General features: G+C 33.1%; 1 protein-coding gene across 1 annotated transcript; it reads left to right on the forward strand.

The window, feature by feature from the left end:
* Window positions 1-8,501: 8,501 nt before the first annotated feature.
* On the forward strand, window positions 8,502-19,288 carry LOC125068659 (23 kDa integral membrane protein-like). Its single transcript, XM_047677922.1, has 5 exons — window positions 8,502-8,815; window positions 12,553-12,747; window positions 13,165-13,317; window positions 17,100-17,285; window positions 18,300-19,288. Exons 1-5 carry the CDS (start codon window positions 8,756-8,758, stop codon window positions 18,369-18,371), a joined length of 666 nt encoding a protein of 221 aa, XP_047533878.1. The 5' UTR covers window positions 8,502-8,755; the 3' UTR covers window positions 18,372-19,288.

The following is a 19,288-nucleotide window of genomic DNA, read 5'->3' on the forward strand; positions in this document are numbered from 1 at the left end:
TGATTTACTTGACGTCTAACGGTATTTTATTATTTTAGTTGAAATCATTAAAGTTTAACGCAAATAACCATTTCTAAAGTACATATTTACTGAATGAATCAACATCGGTGAGAACTGGTTAGACGAGACGGCGGGAAAACCTTGATCGGTGACGTATTTAATGTCAATGGAAACCAAAAGATTCGGGACATTCTGTTCTAGATTACGAATTGATGTGAAATGTTGTCACATTAAATGTGTGTGTATGTGTTTGAATAACTTGGCAATGAGAAGTTTATAACTGTCGTGATTTTTGTCACGTAACGTCTGTAAGTATCTCACTGCTGGATTAAGGAGAGGAAGAAGATTCTTGAGAAGAATGTTTCGGTTTTTCCCCATGTTATCATAAATAGGTTTATATACGATTATTCTGTCTCGTTAGTCTAGTGGCTAGTCGAAAGGTCGCAGATATCGAGGTCGTTGATTTAAATTTCCAGGCAACGTAAGCGACCTGTTACGTTTTTGCGGTTTTGCGTAAAATATTCTCAGTTATCCGAAGTCGTGAATCTGGAAGTGTTTACACTTTACACCCCTTCAAAAGGCCCAAAAATCTATTGGTCCTGCAACTGAACTCTGATCGGGTCGGATTATCCGCTCCGTATCCATCGGATTACGAGTATGCACCTGTGAAGCAACTGTTAGTATCTGTAATACCTTTACTAAAAACATCTCGAAGGGAGCTTCAAGATTATAAATGTCGTATGGCATCCTACTCTGGGGTAATGCAGCTGACATTAATACTATTTTTGTACTGCAGAAGAGGGCTATTCGTGCAATTTATAACCTGGTCCCAAAAGATTCGTTAAGAGGTAAATTTAAAGAAATTAAAATAATGACTGTCGCTTCTCAATTTGTTTTTGATAATGTTATGTATGTACGCAAAAACATAAATGATTTTCCCAGAAATTGTGACGTACATTCTATTAACACTAGGAACAAGAATAAACTTGTTACTCCAAGTACCCGATTACACAGGGTTAGTAACTCTTTTTTGGGGCAATGTATACGTTTTTACAACAGGATCCCAGAAAACGTTCAAAATTATTCAATTATAAAATTCAAAAGAGTCGTTAAAGAGCGTTTGTGTGCTAAAGGATATTACAACACTAATGACTTTTTAGTTGACTGCACACCTTGGGAATGAAATGATCGCCTCCAGGCTGTTTCAAACAACTAATATATACTTATCATTGTACCTACATGGAAAATGGTTAAAAAAAATGAAAAAAAATATATCCCGCTGAGTTTCTTTCGCCGGTTCTTCTCAGGTCCGAGGTGCTAAATTCCGAACCGGTGGTAGATTTTTGACAATCAATAAGCAAGTGCAAACACTTCTATATTGAATAAAGATTTTTGACTTTGACTTTGACTTTGACTATAAATGGACCGGACAGCTCGTTTTTCAGTACTATTCGTAGGATTATAATTATTGATTCTTCGAAGATTATTATGGGTAATAGAACCACTGAATAATGAGTGTAACTGCTACACAGAGATATAAGGAGTAATATCTCTGTGTGGCAGTTAGTAGTAGATTTAGTATTAAGCGTTCAAAAGTTTTCAAAGTCTATTTTTCTCATTTGTGATATCTCTCTAGACTCTTCTAGACTAAGGACTTTTTTGTTTTTAATATTAGTATATAGTTTTATTTATTTCAGAAAATATTTTTTATGTGTGAATGAACGATGGTTTCCCATCGTGAGAAAACTTGCATAGTATGTCAAATGAACTTATGCCATATATGTATCATCTAATTCACATTGAGACAGCATAGTGGAATCACCACCAAGCCACTAAAGGACAGGCCTTAGCCCAACAGTAGGTAATTTACAGGTTGTTAATTTAGTTTTCCTATTCCACCGTGAATAACTGATTAGCTGAAGTTGACTGGCAGACATAATTATGATGGTTTGGCATGATGAATTGGTTATAAGTTGTAAGTATTTGCTTTTCGTGAATAAAGTTTAAATGACCAAAAAAAGCATACATTACATTACATTACATTACATTAGCAGCCTGTAAATTTCCCACTGCTGGGCTAAGGCCTCCTCTCGCTTTGAGGAGAAGGTTTGGAGCATATTCCACCACGCTGCTCCAATGCGGGTTGGTGGAATACACCTGTGGCAGAATTTCGTTGAAATGAGACACAGGTTTCCTCACGATGTTTTCCTTTACCATTATGAATTATAAACACAAATTAAGTACATGAAAATTCAGTGGTGCCTGCCAGGGTTTGAACCCGAAATCATCGGTTAAGATGCACGCGTTCTAACCACTGGGCCATCTTGGCTCTTAAAAGCATATGTTGTTTTTAAAAATTGTCTATAAATACGATTGCCTGCCGCTAACAAGTTAATCTTCATCATTGTGATATCTGATCATCGTTATCATGGGTTATTTTCTCATTTTCCGTTATTTTCATGTCGAGGTTTGCTCACGTGTCTGAAATTGCATACTATTTTAACCACAGCTTGTAACTATTATCAAAGGTTATATCGTCGGTTCATATTTTCAAGGTATGGTAAATAAAATATGTAAAAATTGTTTGACAAATTCGCGAAATTATTACATGTCAAGTATTCTATTTATCTGCTATCATTTTGACGGTTTTCTTTATTATCTAACACACTTTATCGTACTTAATGTAAAATAAAATATTACTAAGTGATTCATGGTATCACTATTAATTTTACCAGAAATGGTTTATAAGTGAGCCTAAAACTCTGTAGTCCGGGAGTAAGAGATGCTAATATGTTTTTCTTTTTTTTCTAAATAATAATAATAATTTTACAGAATTGCCAGTATTCCGTTTTCCCTCACATGTAGTGCAAAGCTTGCGCTAAGAGTGGGACGACTGGACATTATGATACCAGCAACTTTTACATCGCTAGGCTAAAAAGTTAATTAGCTTAAGTACCCGTGTTGCATCACTGTTTAATTAATAGATCAAAACTTCATTTAATTTATAATAATCTACGACGGGTATTCTACGATGTTTGTAAAAGCACTTCAAAATATTGATTTTCCTAGTAAAAAGCAAAAAATATATATAGGTATTTCGGCAAAATAAACATGCTTTCTTGCCATAAAATTAAATTAAATTTTAAACCTTCAACCGTACTCATTGTTAACAGTTATAAATATTCAGTGTTTTTCGGAAAATACATTGTAAATTACATTCCATTAGCAGCCTGTAAATTTTCCATTGCTGGGCTAAGGCCTCCTCTCCCTTTGAGTAGGCTTGGAGCATATTTTACCTCGATGCTCCAATACGGGTTGGTGGAATACACATGTGACAGAATTTCGTTGAAATCAGACACATGCAGGGTTCCTCACGATGTTTTCCTTCACCGCTGAGCATGAGATTAATTATAAACATAAATTAAGCACATGAAAATTAAGTGGTGCCAGTCTGGGTTTGAACCCGAAATCATCGGTTAAGATGCACGTGTTCTAACCACTGGGCCATCTCGGCTTTTCACGTGATATACAGACTAAAAAATACGATTTTTAGTTGTAATAGAATAAATAAATAAACCGCCTTTATGACTTAAAATCAAAATATTAAGTTAAAAAAGTAAAATAGCTCACGGGAATTTGAAAAAAAAATTGGAAACCCATTTATGTATGTGATCACCGATCGGAAAACCAGTTATCCTAAGTCCGATTAAAATAGCGTGAGATGAGCGTTTGCATAATTAAAATTACGAAAATAATAAACGTTGGCTAACAGTACAATAAGCTATTAAACAATGAGAAAAATAAAGTGTCAATTATAGTAATCAGTATATATTATGAGTTTAAAAATGGTTATTTATTAACGAAAGTTGAAAATAATAATTAATTTATTCAAAAATCCATAAACAAAAATGCATTATTTTAAACGTTTGTCACGTGACACAAAACGCACCTGATTGGTCGGGCTTATGATGACGTCACTTGCTTTTTAACCTCGTTTGCCTACTGTACGTGGATTATGTGTGCCACAGATTACAATACAGGCAAGTGACGTCACCGACCCCATTGCAGCGCCATATTGTCAAAGTAGCGTTTTCACGCTCTATTTAAATATGGACTTTTTAATTTGATATTTTTCAGCAAATATGTACTAGAATTAAAAAACACAACTTTTACTGCGTTCCTTAACCTCTACTTAATAATATAAAATGGATTTTAGAAATCAGTCAAATAGTCAAATTTTTGACAATCAATAAGCAAGTGTAAACACTTCTATATTGAATAAAGATTTTTGACTTTTTTGAGCCTATCGTTTTACTTAACGATTCTTCTCCGTAGAATAAACAATTAAACATTTATTACAATAATAAACCGACTATTACTATTCTGTAAAATGACAATTTAAAAGTGCTCGTTAAATATTTGAATAAAGTATAAATTGATTTTTTTTATAGGATTATGTTTTAACATTTTCGTGATCGGTTTCAGAAATATCATTTAATAAAATCGATTTTCAAGGGGATCAAATTTGTCAATGACATCATAACTAGTAAATATGACAATAGATTCTGATAACGATTATCGATCATAAAATAGCGATACGATTGATAATAATGTACTTAGTTTATATTGAATTAATTTAGTATAATATATCGACAGATCAGATTGTAAAACATAAAGCAGATTTAGTGCACATTATAGTGAAGTAACAAAAGCGAATACACAAGCAAAACCGGATGAAATAATAAATAATTACTGGAAAGGCAATTCGACAAATAAATAACGGTTAAGATACGTTTCTAATTCTATTCGACTATTCCTCAAAAAAAAAAAATCCTTGTGTGATTATAAAATGAAATAATTACCTGCAATGTTTTCTTTTAATTTCAAGAACGTATAATATTAGGTGTTTAAAAGTTTAAACCTCTCCTTACACAAGTCTAGTCTAACCATGGGATATGTAACCCTTACATTTACAATTACACTCATCCTTAAAACCAGATTGAGAAAAATTAACGATTAATATTTATCGGTAGAATATAGGCCGACACGACATCCTAACACTGATAAAAAGGTTAGCTTATTGCATGTTAATTTAACGCTTTATTGCCTTCAGCCTTTATATTTATCTACCAACGCATTTTTTCCATCTTTAAAACATATTTTATATATTATATTTTGGCACCACTTGACCACTAACCCAGTGTTAACTTTAAACGAAGATTTTCTGTTTATACTAAATTTTAACGATGTATTATAATTTGAATTTTACCACAATACAAATGATTGAAGTAGACCAATTGAAGTAATAAATTATTACAATAATTCTTGACGGATAATATTTTGCAATAAAATATAGGGAGACGAGCAAACAATCAATATATTTAAAATTAAAACGCCTGAAATTAAAATATAGCAGCGTATAACATAATTAGATTGCTTTTAAAATAGTTACTAGCTAATGAATTTTGTGCTAAAATAATTGTTGAAGATCAAACATTGCTGACGAGGTCACCCAATCTCCGTCTCTTTCCTTTCCATTGGAGTACCGCAGGGGTAGGAGTAATGACAAGACGATCCCGTAGAAGTTAGTTATCGGTTTTAGTGAGTTCTTACTCACTAAAACCGATGTTGCATTCTTATGCAACGGGAGACATTTGACAAAAAACTAATTTTTCAGGTCAAAGTAAACCTGGAAAAACATCTTGCAAGCTAAGTTGAGTTGCAACTCTCCTCTTTCAAATCAAATCGACTCAAAATATACTTTATTGAAGTAGGCTTTTACAAGCACATTTGAATCGTAATTTAACAAACTATTTAAAGTAACTAAGTAAGCAGACACCGGTTTCTTTACACGCTACCACTAACAAAGTAAATCGGGAATACGTCTTTAATGGTACAACAGTTTCAGTAACCTTTACGGTTAGGTGTTCCACTCGTTTGTCTGATATCTTAGACTTGTTTTGTTTTTAAATATTAATTGGGTACTTTCAGCGCTAAGTGATAAGTTAAATATAATGTTAACGCTATAATACATTTGTCATGTTATTGAAATGTGGAAGATAGATAAAATGACTGTATCGATTTCAATAAAACTTGACAAGTCACTTTTTATCAAAAAAATCGGTTACTCATTGCCGATTGTAATCTTGTTAAGTAACTACCGGTAAATGTTCCAGTAATGGGCAAAAGTCTCCTCTGCGGTGTTAATTTTTTATATTCGCCTGGTGAATCCTCTACGGGGTGAAGGATATCCCTGTGCCCGCCACAGGCAATAATTTCACCTGACATATGCAGGTTTTCTCACGTTATCTTTCAAGAGCTGGACATCGTCAGATTTGAATCGGCGATATTCGATTAAATGTATTTTCCTTTTTTATCAAAATTAATATTTAGAGACAGAGATTACGTTACATTGTATATTGTACTACCAGAAGTAAAATTTTATAGATCAGTTAATCGTTATTCATTAAGTCAAAGAATAAGCCACAATTCTATGTGACAATTTAATAATTCTAACAAAGTTTTCTGATAATTTGATCTCAAGTTGAGGTCCGATGACATAATTCCTGTCTTACATAATTGTCAACCAGAAAATTTGGTAAGAAATCATTATTTCTCATTAAGAATAGTAATTCACAATAAATGAAACATAATTGCGAGTAGGTACAATTAACATTTATATTTTAATACATAGCATGTGGGTAGTCTTTAAAAATAATAAAAATCATTTTACCTTTATCATATATATATGAGACTTATCATAGTCTCATATATATATGATGGCCCAGTGGCTAGAACGCGTGCATCTTAACCGATGATTTCGGGTTCAAACCCAGGCAGGCACCACTGAAATTTCATGTGCTTAATTTGTGTTTATAATTCATCTCGTGCTCAGCGGTGAAGGAAAACATCGTGAGGAAACCTGCATGTGTCTAATTTCAACGAAATTCTGCCACATGTGTATTCCGCCAACCCGCATTGGAGCAGCGTGGTGGAATATGCTCCAAACCTTCTCCTCAAAGGGAGAGGAGGCCTTTATCCCAGCAGTGGGACATTTACGGGCTGCTAATGTATGTAATATATATATATTTTTTATTATGCTCTCCATCCTCTCTGGCATTGGTGAAATGATCGGTGCACTGTTGTCACAAGTTAAAGCCATTAAAGCTGAAAATGATTAGACTTACATATCGCACTTCCTAGAACAATCCGTCAATTGTTTGCAAAATATACTGACATAGACTTATGGTTGCAGGTGGGGGGTTGTATTTCATTCTCTAGTCAATTGTACAAATCTAAGCTTTTTAATAATTATATGCCGTCTCCATTAAATTAGAATAAGATCCGAAAGGTAACTAAGCTAAAGGATGCTCTACAGTTCTCTCAAAGTCTGAAGTGTAGGTGGGCTGGTCATGGACTATCAACATCACGAGATGGAAAGGACCGTTTGGCGCTAGAAAGAGAGGTCGCCCGTGCTCTCGGTGGCAGGACGAGATTGTGGCCTACATAGGAAGGGACTGGATGACCTCTGCCAAAAACAGAAATAAATGGAATTCGTTGGAGGAGGCTTTTACCCTGAGGGGGTCCACAAATCAAAATGGTTCAATTTACTAAATCTGTTGGTTACAATTTATGTTTGTGGAATAAATAAAGCTGTTTTATTATTATTATTTATAAACGGGTTTTCAGGATCACTATGATTAACGTTCTTATGAATATAATTATGACTTTGTAATCCGTCATATGCTCCATCATCCATATCGATTATTGTGCCTACAAGCTTTTTTACTAGAGGCACCAAAGCATCAGCAGACCTTATATTCTCCGGGCAGACCTCAAGCCTAAGGTATCGGTATCCAGTATATAAAAGCAATTAGTGAGAAGTCGTGTAAGCAAAGAGAAGGAGTCCAAGATCAAAGCAAAAGTCGTCGAATTAAACCACAAGAAACAAGCACACTTTCACGCGAGTCAAAGAGAAACAACGGAATGAAATTTGAATAAATAACAGAACCACTTCTTGACGTTTGACATATTCATTTAGCGTTTTGACATATCTCAAGCTCTCTTTTATGTTGCGTCCTTGTCGAATTTAAACGAAATATATCAACTATCCTGCTCTTACAGTCATATTACAATCTATTTGACATATTTCTACGTCTATAGATTGTAATAGTTTCTCCTAATTTTCTCGAAAATGGTGCAGTTTAGCAAGACGCGAGTGGTATTGTTCTAATCAGGGACCAAACCTCTAACATATACAACACTTCGTTTCTCCAAAATCGAGGAGAATTATTCTAAACCCAACCCAACTTATGTTTAATTTTAATTAGTACCATAAAGGTCACATGTATTTACCCGCAGCACTTTAACAACATCTACATTTTACGAATATTGGTTGGATATTGATTATACTAAAATATTAGTAAATACAAAAAAATAAACAATTAAAAAATATTTTTTGCCATATTTTATAGTATTCCTACCTACCTCACACCTAAGTTGATCTTAATGTATTCTGATGTCATAATATGGCTTATCTAATAAACGAACGACAAAACAGTTATTACTCATTGCTAAATTTCGACGGTACAATAATAAAATAAGGCGATTCTTTGAAACGATGTCGCCAAAATCTTATCGGTCCCGATAAACGGCGCGATCAACGCCATATTGCGTTCAGTTTACACGGCTTTCGAGGCGCGGACGCACCATTTGTGTTATTTAAATTTCAGTTCAGATATATAATAATATCAAAATGGGTTGTGGTGAATTCTTGGTAAAATACATATTGTTCTTCGCGAACCTATTCTTTGCGGTGAGTACAAATATTTATATTGTTTGAAAACATAAAAAGACGAATATTATACTTTGATGTATCAACGATATAGCTACACCTAACTATGTGTAAAATAAATTGTTATATAATATCATTATTTACAACATAATACATATATATGTATACAGGAAGACTTAGAAATTAGTATAAAATCGCTAGTGTTAGTCTATATAAGATCTGTCTATATGAGATATTGCTTCAAAAATTAATATAATATCATACCCTATTTTTATACTGACTTAGTTTTCATTTTAAATAACCTACAAAATTAATACTTATTACTCATACATCAGGTTTCAGAAAAATGCTTAATTTTACTAATTACAAAGCACATAAATTAAATTCAGATTACCATTGGTTTTATATTAGATTAAACGAATATTTTATATTGTTCATACTAAACAAAATTATTGCACGTGTTTGATCATTTACCTAGTAGGCGGTGGCGTAGGCATAGATGAACTTACACATTTTTATAATAAATTTATTTATAAAATCGTTGGCGGACGGCCAAATGTTCCACTTGATGGTAAGTTGTCCATAGACATTGGCACCTAAGAAAATTTTACCACTACTTTCATCCACCTATGGAAACTAATCTTGTGCCTGAATTAACAGGGCCTCACTCACTCTAAAAGCCGAAACACTAGAATATTAAGTATTATTGCTTGGTCATAGAATATATGACGACTGGGTGGTAATGAGACGGACTTGCACAACGCCCGACACCAAGTAAATAGAATAAAGTTTTCTCCATAATGAGTTTTAACTCAAAGTGTCAGTGAGTCAGTGTAATTACAAACCCACAATTATTGGCAGCCTTTTGACTTTATATAAATAAGGGATTGATAATATTTGTTTGTTTTAAGTGATTATAGTTTACACCTTAATATAGTGGATTAAGATTACTACTATCAAAGTAGATACTGTGTTCTGTATTCAAATAGTAACAACGATACGTACAAAATCAAACAATCTAGCGCTTAATATTAAACTATTATTGTTAATACTTTTATCACCGAATTATTAAAGCGCTATAATGGAAATTTACGTGTAATAATATTATATCGAAGTTGAAAGCGAAACAATAGTTTTTGCACGATGAAAATATTATGTGTATACGTTTTATGTTATTATGTAATACACAAAAAACTCTTTCTGGTAAAAAAAAATGTACCTACATTCATACTTAGATTCAATCCCACTTAAACATTATTTTAGTTTCTCCTATTGTTTTTTTTTTTTGTATTGTATCTAGATTTTGGCAAGTATTATCCGCCATTTTGAAAAACTTAATATTAATGACGTATCGTTTCAATCGAAACTTCTATTCGTTGCTAATTTCATTGAAAAGTTGGCATTAATGAAAGTCTTATTTATCTATGACGGTAACTGCTTGTGGAGTAAGCTTCAAACCTTCTCCGCAAAAAGGAGACGAGGCCTTAGCGCAGCATAGGGATATTTAAAGACTAGATCTTACTATGAATGATCTAAAATTGTTTTAAAAACTGGATTTATGTTTTAAATTTCATATTAACCAATCATTTTGTAAACTAAGTACGTCTCCATTTTTATATACTAATATATACCTTCATAATAAAATCGGATTCTTTCACGATATTCCATTTACTATTTAAAATAATCTGGCTACTATAGACCAGCAAAGCATCATGGATGCTACAATTTAATACGAAATAAATCAATAATGTGTTATTTCCTATTAATTCATACGCGAGCTGCACCTCCGCACCTCACTGATAACCAGATAAGATAAGCGTAGATATAACGATATTCCACAGCACTAAGATAAGCTATATTTGAATTTGTATAACCTTTTTGGACATTAAAATTATTAATGAACGTTTTCATAGCTTATTTAGCAAAACCAATGAAACACAATGTTTCTGAATAGAGAAATAAAGAAACTGTAAATTGTTTTAGGTGTTATGTTATTTTTTAATGTAATCCTAAGTGGTTACCACTAACCATAGACATTGGTACTGGAAGAAATATAAATCATTCCTCTTATTAGCAATGCATCACAAATCTTAGAAACGAAGTTATCTCCCTTGTGGCTGTAGTTACATTGGCTCACACATCCTTAAAAAGATACAACAATACTAAGCATTGCTGTAGTGAGTACCCTCCCATCATATATTTTATCTTTAAGCTGTATCCACCCAGACGGCCTTGCACAAAACCCTAACACCAAGCAGGTAGTACATTTATGTAATTAATCCTAAATTTTCCGCTAAGTTATTTTAGCTCTAAGCTACACAAACGAAGACGAAATAGGTCCACTAATTCTCAGGTAACTTAACTGAACATAAACTTCGTTAGCTTCGATTATTACGTAGATGTACATAGACTGTCGAAGATTAGTAAAGTTGTATAACGTTTGTTGTATGTCAAGCATAGTTGTCACGCACACCAGGATAATAAATTTAACTCGTTTGTTTTAGTTATTTTGTACTGTAAAACTCTTATCTAGACATAAAACGAATCTAAGCTCGTAGTTTGTAGGTTCCTAAATTGCTTTCAAGTGAATTAATTGTGACAATTATTATTTAACATATTATTCAAATGAGGGCTGAAAGCGGACACAGTTTCCCACGACGAATTGTTTACAGTTTCGTATTTTAAGTGACGTTCAAACGATTACAGTTGTGATTTCGTAAGAATTTTTAAAGTGTTGTTCAAGTGTGTACGACTAGTATGAAAGTTCTCATATAAATCACGTAAGCAAATACTTTTTTTCAAAATGTAAATAACACTGAAATCATGATTTGATTCTGCACGCCACTCGAGCAAGTAAATCCATGGCGAGGTAACAAGCCCTAGCAATGGGATTTCTCATAAATATATGCAAGGGTTATTAAGGGTTAGTAGCAAATTTATATTTTATATATAATTATCCCTAAAGTCTGGCTGAGACTTGAGCGTTCTAATATCAAGATCTACCAGTTCTATTCCAATAAGAAATTAGTTTTAGGGCTTTATGCAGGTAGTTAGGTAGTCCCTCCCTGGGTAGGTTACTCATTGATCATATATTTTACCACCAAGCAGCGACATTTAGTATTGTTGTTTTTCGGCTTAAAGAGTGATTGAGCCGTGTAATGTCGGTGGCGCAGTAGTAGTATAAGGAATCGTTATATTTTTTTACCGCGCTAATGTCTATGGGCAGAGGTGATTCCTTCATGCACTTAAAAAAAGAAAAAAATATCATAAGATTCGGTTGATATAATCTGTAGAGTCTCAGTTACAGTCTCATACACAGTTGATAAAGAGCGGTACAGTTATAATAAAATATATAAAAGTACTATACAAGCTTATACGAGTCCCTAAAAATGTAACGCGTGCTGCAAAATATAAATTTCCAAGGGTAGTTTGGAAAATTAAAAAGTGAACACTATTAAAACACATTCGATCGATCTAAATAACTTATCTTCACTTACGCCTCATTATTTTATAAAATAATAGGTAGTTTAAGAAATTGCTAATACCTTCGCTATTGCTAGGCGGCTTATAAGCCGTTTTGTAATTGATAGTTAGTCAATAGATTCATTAACTTAAATTGTACCAAACTATTTTTTACATGGGCAATTTCTGGTGCCTACCAAATATCAGGTAGCCCATTTGTCAATCTATCTACTAATGTTAAATAAATAATAAAAATATTACCTGTAATATAAAGACACTATTTTTATTTTTTTCAGCTAGCTGGTATAGCGCTAATAGGACTGGGTGTCGCCGTTGAACTGCAAGTATCAGAGGTGACCGAAATATTTGAGGACTCGCAGATATTCCAGCTGACACCGATCGGAGCCATCGTCGTAGGATGTATCGTGTTCATTGTTGCATTCTTCGGATGCTGCGGTGCCATTAGGGAGAGCAATTGCATGCTCGTCACTGTAAGTTACTTTACTTTTTTTATTAAAGATTAATGCATGTTTTAAGGAAACTAGTAATAATCTTGCTTTGCCCACGAATTAAGCGTAAAGCGTGCTTACTCTCTCCTAACGCAAGCTTACGACAATAAGAAAATCAAAAGAAACTTATTCTAAGATTTTTCGAATCGCCATTTAAAAAAAATATATTAATTATAAAAACTACCACCGGTTCGGAGCGCAAATTTGAATGCGAAGTCAGTTAACCTTTACAGTGCTGCGCTATCATTTTTAGTGTCGCTGAAATAAGGGTGGAATGCGCAAATGGTGGACCCCTAGTGGAGTTTTTCCGCCTATAAGGGATGAAAGTGGACCTCTTACGCAGCACTTAATTTCGCAGTACATACACCCATTTTATAAAGTAATTAATTTGTTTTACAGTACGCTATATTTATGATCGTTCTAATGATCTTGAAAATAACGCTGGCTACGTTGATATTTGTGAAACAAGACGAACTCTTGGATGACATTCCGCGCTGGTTGACGGAAGGTTTCTCCAGGGATCCAGTAGCATTCCAGAGCATCGAAAGATCAGTAAGTCCATTTTACTTTATGATTGTTTGAACCAAAATAAAAATTAAGTTTTACGGAAGTTATCGTACCGTATCATAATAATTGTATCAACATATGTATATCAATCAGTGAGATTTTATGACTTAAATGTATCTTTATACAATTTGACCCGACATTGTAGCAATGATTTTATGTTATTTGACATTAATAAATTCATATATAGATTTAAGTTGACAGAGGGTACTATGTACCTACCAATAAAATCGAGAAGACAAATTGGTAACCTAATAGCTTACAATATCAATAATTATTTTATGCCTAATGTTACCAAGGATCATATGCATAATAAAAATAACAATTTAATTTATATTAACACTGATAAAAGTAATTTAAATTGAATTTTAAGACAAAAGAGATAGTCTCTGGCTCAAGTATTATTAATACTAATATTAATTTACCTAATAGTAATTTAACCTTGGATAAATTCCTAAATCTTAAAATTAGAAATAATCAAAACAATAATAATAGTAAACTTGTAAACCTGGTGCACCAAAACATTCAAGGAATGACAGGAAAAGATTTAGAAATTGAGTTATTCATAAACAGTAATGCCATTGATATTTTATGTATAACAGAACATTGGCTTGTAAATTATCAGTTTATGTTTAACTTTAGTGGTCACCAGATGGCTAGTATGTTCAATAGAAAAAAAGCTATACGTGGTGGCTCATTAATACTTATTAACAAAAATCTAAAATTTAAAGAACGTAAGGATGTTGTGAGCCTTTCTATTGAGCAGACTATTGAAATAGCCTGTGCAGAGCTTGAGCATGTCATTGTTGTATGCGTATACAGACCTCCTAGCGGGTTATATGAAGCATTTGAGAAAATATTGGAAAGTGCATTATTGAAATTATCTGGATCAAGTAAATATATTTTTATTTGTGGTGACTTCAACATAAATTTATTAGAAAACTGTAGCACAAGTATTAGATTCAGATCATTATTATATTCATATAACCTCATTAACTTATTCTTAGAGCCAACTAGAATCACTGAATCCACTGGAACATGTATTGACAACATATTTACCAACTGTGTACCTAATCATAAATGTATTATAAATATGTTAAGTTCTGATCATTGTGGACAGTTGGCTTCATTTAATTTGCAAATAAATAACAATGCTAAGGATTTAAAACAGACATTTGTTCCAATCAATTTGTATCGAATTGAGAAGTTCAGAAGTAATATCATGGCAAAGCTCTCATATTTACAATTAAATGATAATTCTAATGAGCTTTATAACAATTTTTTTAAATTAATTAAAACAGAATTTAATGCCATATTTACTTCCAAGACAGTCTATTCTAGGAATTTTCTTAAATTTAATGATTGGGCGACTGTCGGAATTCACAAGAGTAGGCAGAGGTTGTATGAACTTTATAGTGAAAGATCATACAACCGGTCTTTTTCATTTATCAGTTATGTTAGTGCCTACTCTAAACTATTCAAACGTGTATGTCATACAGCTAAATCATTGCATATAAAAAAAAAAATTATTGAGGCACCTGATAAAATTAAAATGACATGGAAAATTATTAATTGTGAAACTGGAAGAGTCAAAAATAACATCTCCGACTTTAGCTTATCTATTGACAACAATTTATTTTCCTCAGATCGGGATGTTGCAACTGTTTTTGAAAATTTTTTTGCTGACATTCCATTTTCGACAACTAACTCATTAAATTCCTCTCCTACCGTTGCTGAATCATTATTAAAAAACCATGTGGAAGAATGTAATATTAGCTTTAAATTTAATACAGTAAGTGTAAGTGATGTAATAAGTTCCTTCAGATCACTAGATATTAAGAAAACGGCCGATCTGTGGGGGATCTCTGTCAAGGTAGTCAATTCAATAATTGATGTAATCGCACCCTACCTTGTCACTATATTTAATAAATGTGTCCTTAGTGGCGTGTTTCCTGACCTCATGAAACATAGTAGAGTATTACCAATATTTAAATCAGGTAGTACATCAGACCCCAACAACTATAGGCCCATCTCTGTACTACCAACTCTTAGCAAGATCTTTGAAAAGTTGTTACTAAATCAAATGCTAGTACATTTTAACAATAACAAGTTGCTACACAAGAAACAATTTGGATTTACAAGGGGTCGCTCGACAACTGACGCTGGTGTTGAGCTCGTTAAAAATATTTACAGGGCCTGGGAGGAGTCACAGGATGCTTTAGGGATATTTTGTGATTTATCTAAGGCCTTTGATTGTGTGCAACACGAAACTTTGGTCAGGAAGCTACGTCATTATGGAATTAGGGACACTGCACTCAGTCTTCTGATTTCGTATCTGAGCAATCGCATTCAGAGGGTTGATGTAAATGGAAAGAGATCTCCCGGGTCTCCAGTTACTGTGGGGGTCCCTCAAGGATCAATTCTTGGACCATTTCTCTTCCTTGTTTATATAAATGACCTGCCACATCTCCTAGGTGATAAACTCGAGATAGTATTGTTTGCTGATGATACTTCTTTAATTTTTAAAATAAAAAGACGTCTTTCAATATATGACGATGTGAACAATACTCTCTCTGAAATAGTAAATTGGTTTAGTGTTAATAATTTAATGTTAAATAGTAAAAAGACTAAATGTATTAAATTCACTACTCCCAATGTAAGATGTGTCAAAACGAGTGTACGTTTAAACGGGGAAGCATTAGATGTTTTAGAATCAACAGAGTTCCTTGGTATGACAATAGACTCTAAGCTCCAATGGGGCCCCCATATAAATAAATTGGCGAATAGACTTAGCTCTGCAGCCTATGCGGTAAAAAAAATTAGACTTTTGACTGATGTGGATACGGCACGCCTTGTGTACTTCAGTTATTTCCATAGTATAATGTCGTATGGCATCCTACTCTGGGGTAATGCAGCTGACATTAATACTATTTTTGTACTGCAGAAGAGGGCTATTCGTGCAATTTATAACCTGGTCCCAAAAGATTCGTTAAGAGGTAAATTTAAAGAAATTAAAATAATGACTGTCGCTTCTCAATTTGTTTTTGATAATGTTATGTATGTACGCAAAAACATAAATGATTTTCCCAGAAATTGTGACGTACATTCTATTAACACTAGGAACAAGAATAAACTTGTTACTCCAAGTACCCGATTACACAGGGTTAGTAACTCTTTTTTGGGGCAACGTATACGTTTTTACAACAGGATCCCAGAAAACGTTCAAAATTATTCAATTATAAAATTCAAAAAAGTCGTTAAAGAGCGTTTGTGTGCTAAAGGATATTACAACACTAATGACTTTTTAGTTGACTGCACACCTTGGGAATGAAATGATCGCCTCCAGGCTGTTTCAAACAACTAATATATACTTATCATTGTACCTACATGGAAAATGGTTAAAAAAAATTAAAAAAAATATATCCCGCTGAGTTTCTTTCGCCGGTTCTTCTCAGGTCCGAGGTGCTAAATTCCGAACCGGTGGTAGATTTTTGACAATCAATAAGCAAGTGCAAACACTTCTATATTGAATAAAGATTTTTGACTTTGACTTTGACTTTGAGATCACTGATATATTATGACCACAAACGGCTAATTCACTTCTTAAATTATCTTTTAAGATGACTACCCCCAAAAAAATGTACTGCTGGAAAGACTGCCGACCCGACTTGTTAGGTCCCTGCACAACATTTTTAGTTATTTTACCGCTAAGCTTACCAGTTACCTTCCTTTTTTAAATAAATATGTAATATAATTTTATCTATTTACAGTTCAAGTGCTGCGGTCCTATGGGCCCTGCCTCCTACCTCTCTCTCACTCTGCCGGAGTCCTGCTGTGCCCGTATACCTTGCACCGTTGTCAACGCCTACTCTGGTTGCAATTCCATTGTCCAAGACTTCTTCCAGACCTTTGGATTGGCCATTGGGGTTGTGGCCATCATCGTTGTGGCTATTGAGGTGAGTTGACGTTTATGCGTCACTTATAAGCAGTTACGTAAAAAGAAAATTTAATAGACTGCGTTTGTTATCTTTACTTGCTGGTTTTATGTTATTTTCAAATTTTAATCTTGGATAGATGTATAATTTACTCAACGATTCTTTTGCAATCGATCGGTTTATTTTCATGAAATACCAATAAATTCTATACTAAGAGACACTCTTTGATACTTTGCAGTATAAGTAGTAGATGTTTTAAAAAAACTCACGTTTAACTAAAATGTATTTATAAAATATATAGTAATATAAAAAATATTCCAAGAATACGAATTTCGATTAAAAAAATATCCTAAATTATTTTGAAAGATAAACAGCTTTATTGTGTAGTAAATAGAACTTGTTTTGTTTTATGTTATGATTTTATTTATCTCCATTACAATCGTTCGTATAATCTACATTGATATAAAAACAAAGGTTACGTTTTTGGGTGATAATTTATAATAAATATAATTTACATTAAAAAATATTTTATAATTTAAGCAGATAGCTTTTTAAGTCGATAGGATATTACGAAGCATAATATATAATATCAAGAGCCGAGATGGCCCAGTGGTTAGAACGCGTGCATCTTAACCGATAATTTCGGGTTCAAACCCAGGCAGGCACCACTGAATTTTCATGTGCTTAATTTGTGTTTATAATTCATCTCGTGCTCGGCGGTGAAGTAAAACACGAACGCGATGTAAGGAATGTTTAATGACGTCGTCATTGTCTGTGGACAATGGTGACCAGTGACCAGTGACCTACCAACAACAAAATTAATAATTATACCCTCGTTTGTTGTTGGAATGATGGTGTAAGGAATAGACAATATTAAAAAAAGCCAAAGCCTCCAAATGAAGGTGACACTTTTCCATTAGATGGGATATTTATGAGAATATATTTTCGATTTGAACCATTATATATATCTATTTATTATTATGTAGTACATAATTGTATGTAAAAATGTATTAACTTCTGTTTTTATTGTTTCAGTTGATCGCAGTCGTGTTCGGCCTTTGTCTCGCAAACCACGCCCGCAACAAGAGCAGGCGCACGCATTACTAGGCTCAAATACTTAATACACTATCGTTAGATTAAGTTTAATGAGAATCGTCGTATTAATGTCGCATGTTAACAATTACTTTATGTAATATAATTCCGTCTATAATGTATTACATTAATTTCTCTTCAAAATAATAAATGCGTCAGATTCACACAATAAGGCATAATTCGTGTTACTTTTGGCTTCGAACTTTTTATTATTTTGATAGCGAATTCGGTTAATGTCAGCTGTAAAGCCTTAACTGTACTAAAGACAGTCGGACGGTCATAGATTTTGTAATAGAAAAAGTCTCTAAAAGTGAGATTTAGCAGAATTTGTAGGAAAAGTTAAATAAAACTTTTCGTCAATTCGTTTCTTTATTTAAGATTATATATAGAGTATCGCTTTGTATGATAAGTAGTGATACATACATAGCTGTACTAAGGTATACTATCCCGGTGTATTATAACTTAAAAAAGAGCGCTAGTAATGACAGTAATATACCGATGATATATTGAGATGGGAGAGAAAAACGAAGACATGTTCAATATACTAACATGGTAATTAGTCAACTGACTGAGCGAGCGATTCAGATGCCAAATCTCTGCAGGTTTAAATGCGTTAGTGTTGCCTGTACCTTGAAATACAGGGTAGTTAATACGTTTTAAAATAAAGTCTCTTCATTTTGTTTTTTTTTTAGTTACATCTCAATTTAACGAGACATGTTGGAATTAAAGGAATAGTATTAATTAAGTATTAAAAAAATATGTTCAAAATCACGTTTCGACTGACAAAAACTTATTAAAACTGATGATTTTGCGTCTCTAAAATACTTAGTACTAGCATTGTATACAACTTACAATTTGTAATTAGGATAACTTAGGGCGCACACCGACTTAAAATATAATTAACATAAGTGATAAATGTTTATAATAAACAA

The sequence above is a fragment of the Vanessa atalanta genome, chromosome 14 (assembly GCF_905147765.1).
Source record: "Vanessa atalanta chromosome 14, ilVanAtal1.2, whole genome shotgun sequence".
NCBI classification, from domain to species: domain Eukaryota; kingdom Metazoa; phylum Arthropoda; class Insecta; order Lepidoptera; family Nymphalidae; genus Vanessa; species Vanessa atalanta.

Bases quoted from the DNA above. Each gene is read 5' to 3' on its own strand.
- LOC125068659 (XM_047677922.1), top strand. From the start codon at position 8,756: ATGGGTTGTGGTGAATTCTTGGTAAAATACATATTGTTCTTCGCGAAC. The intron at 12,748-13,164 runs GTAAGTTACTTT...TTTGTTTTACAG, and splicing joins GCAATTGCATGCTCGTCACT to TACGCTATATTTATGATCGT. The intron at 13,318-17,099 runs GTAAGTCCATTT...ATCTATTTACAG, and splicing joins TCCAGAGCATCGAAAGATCA to TTCAAGTGCTGCGGTCCTAT.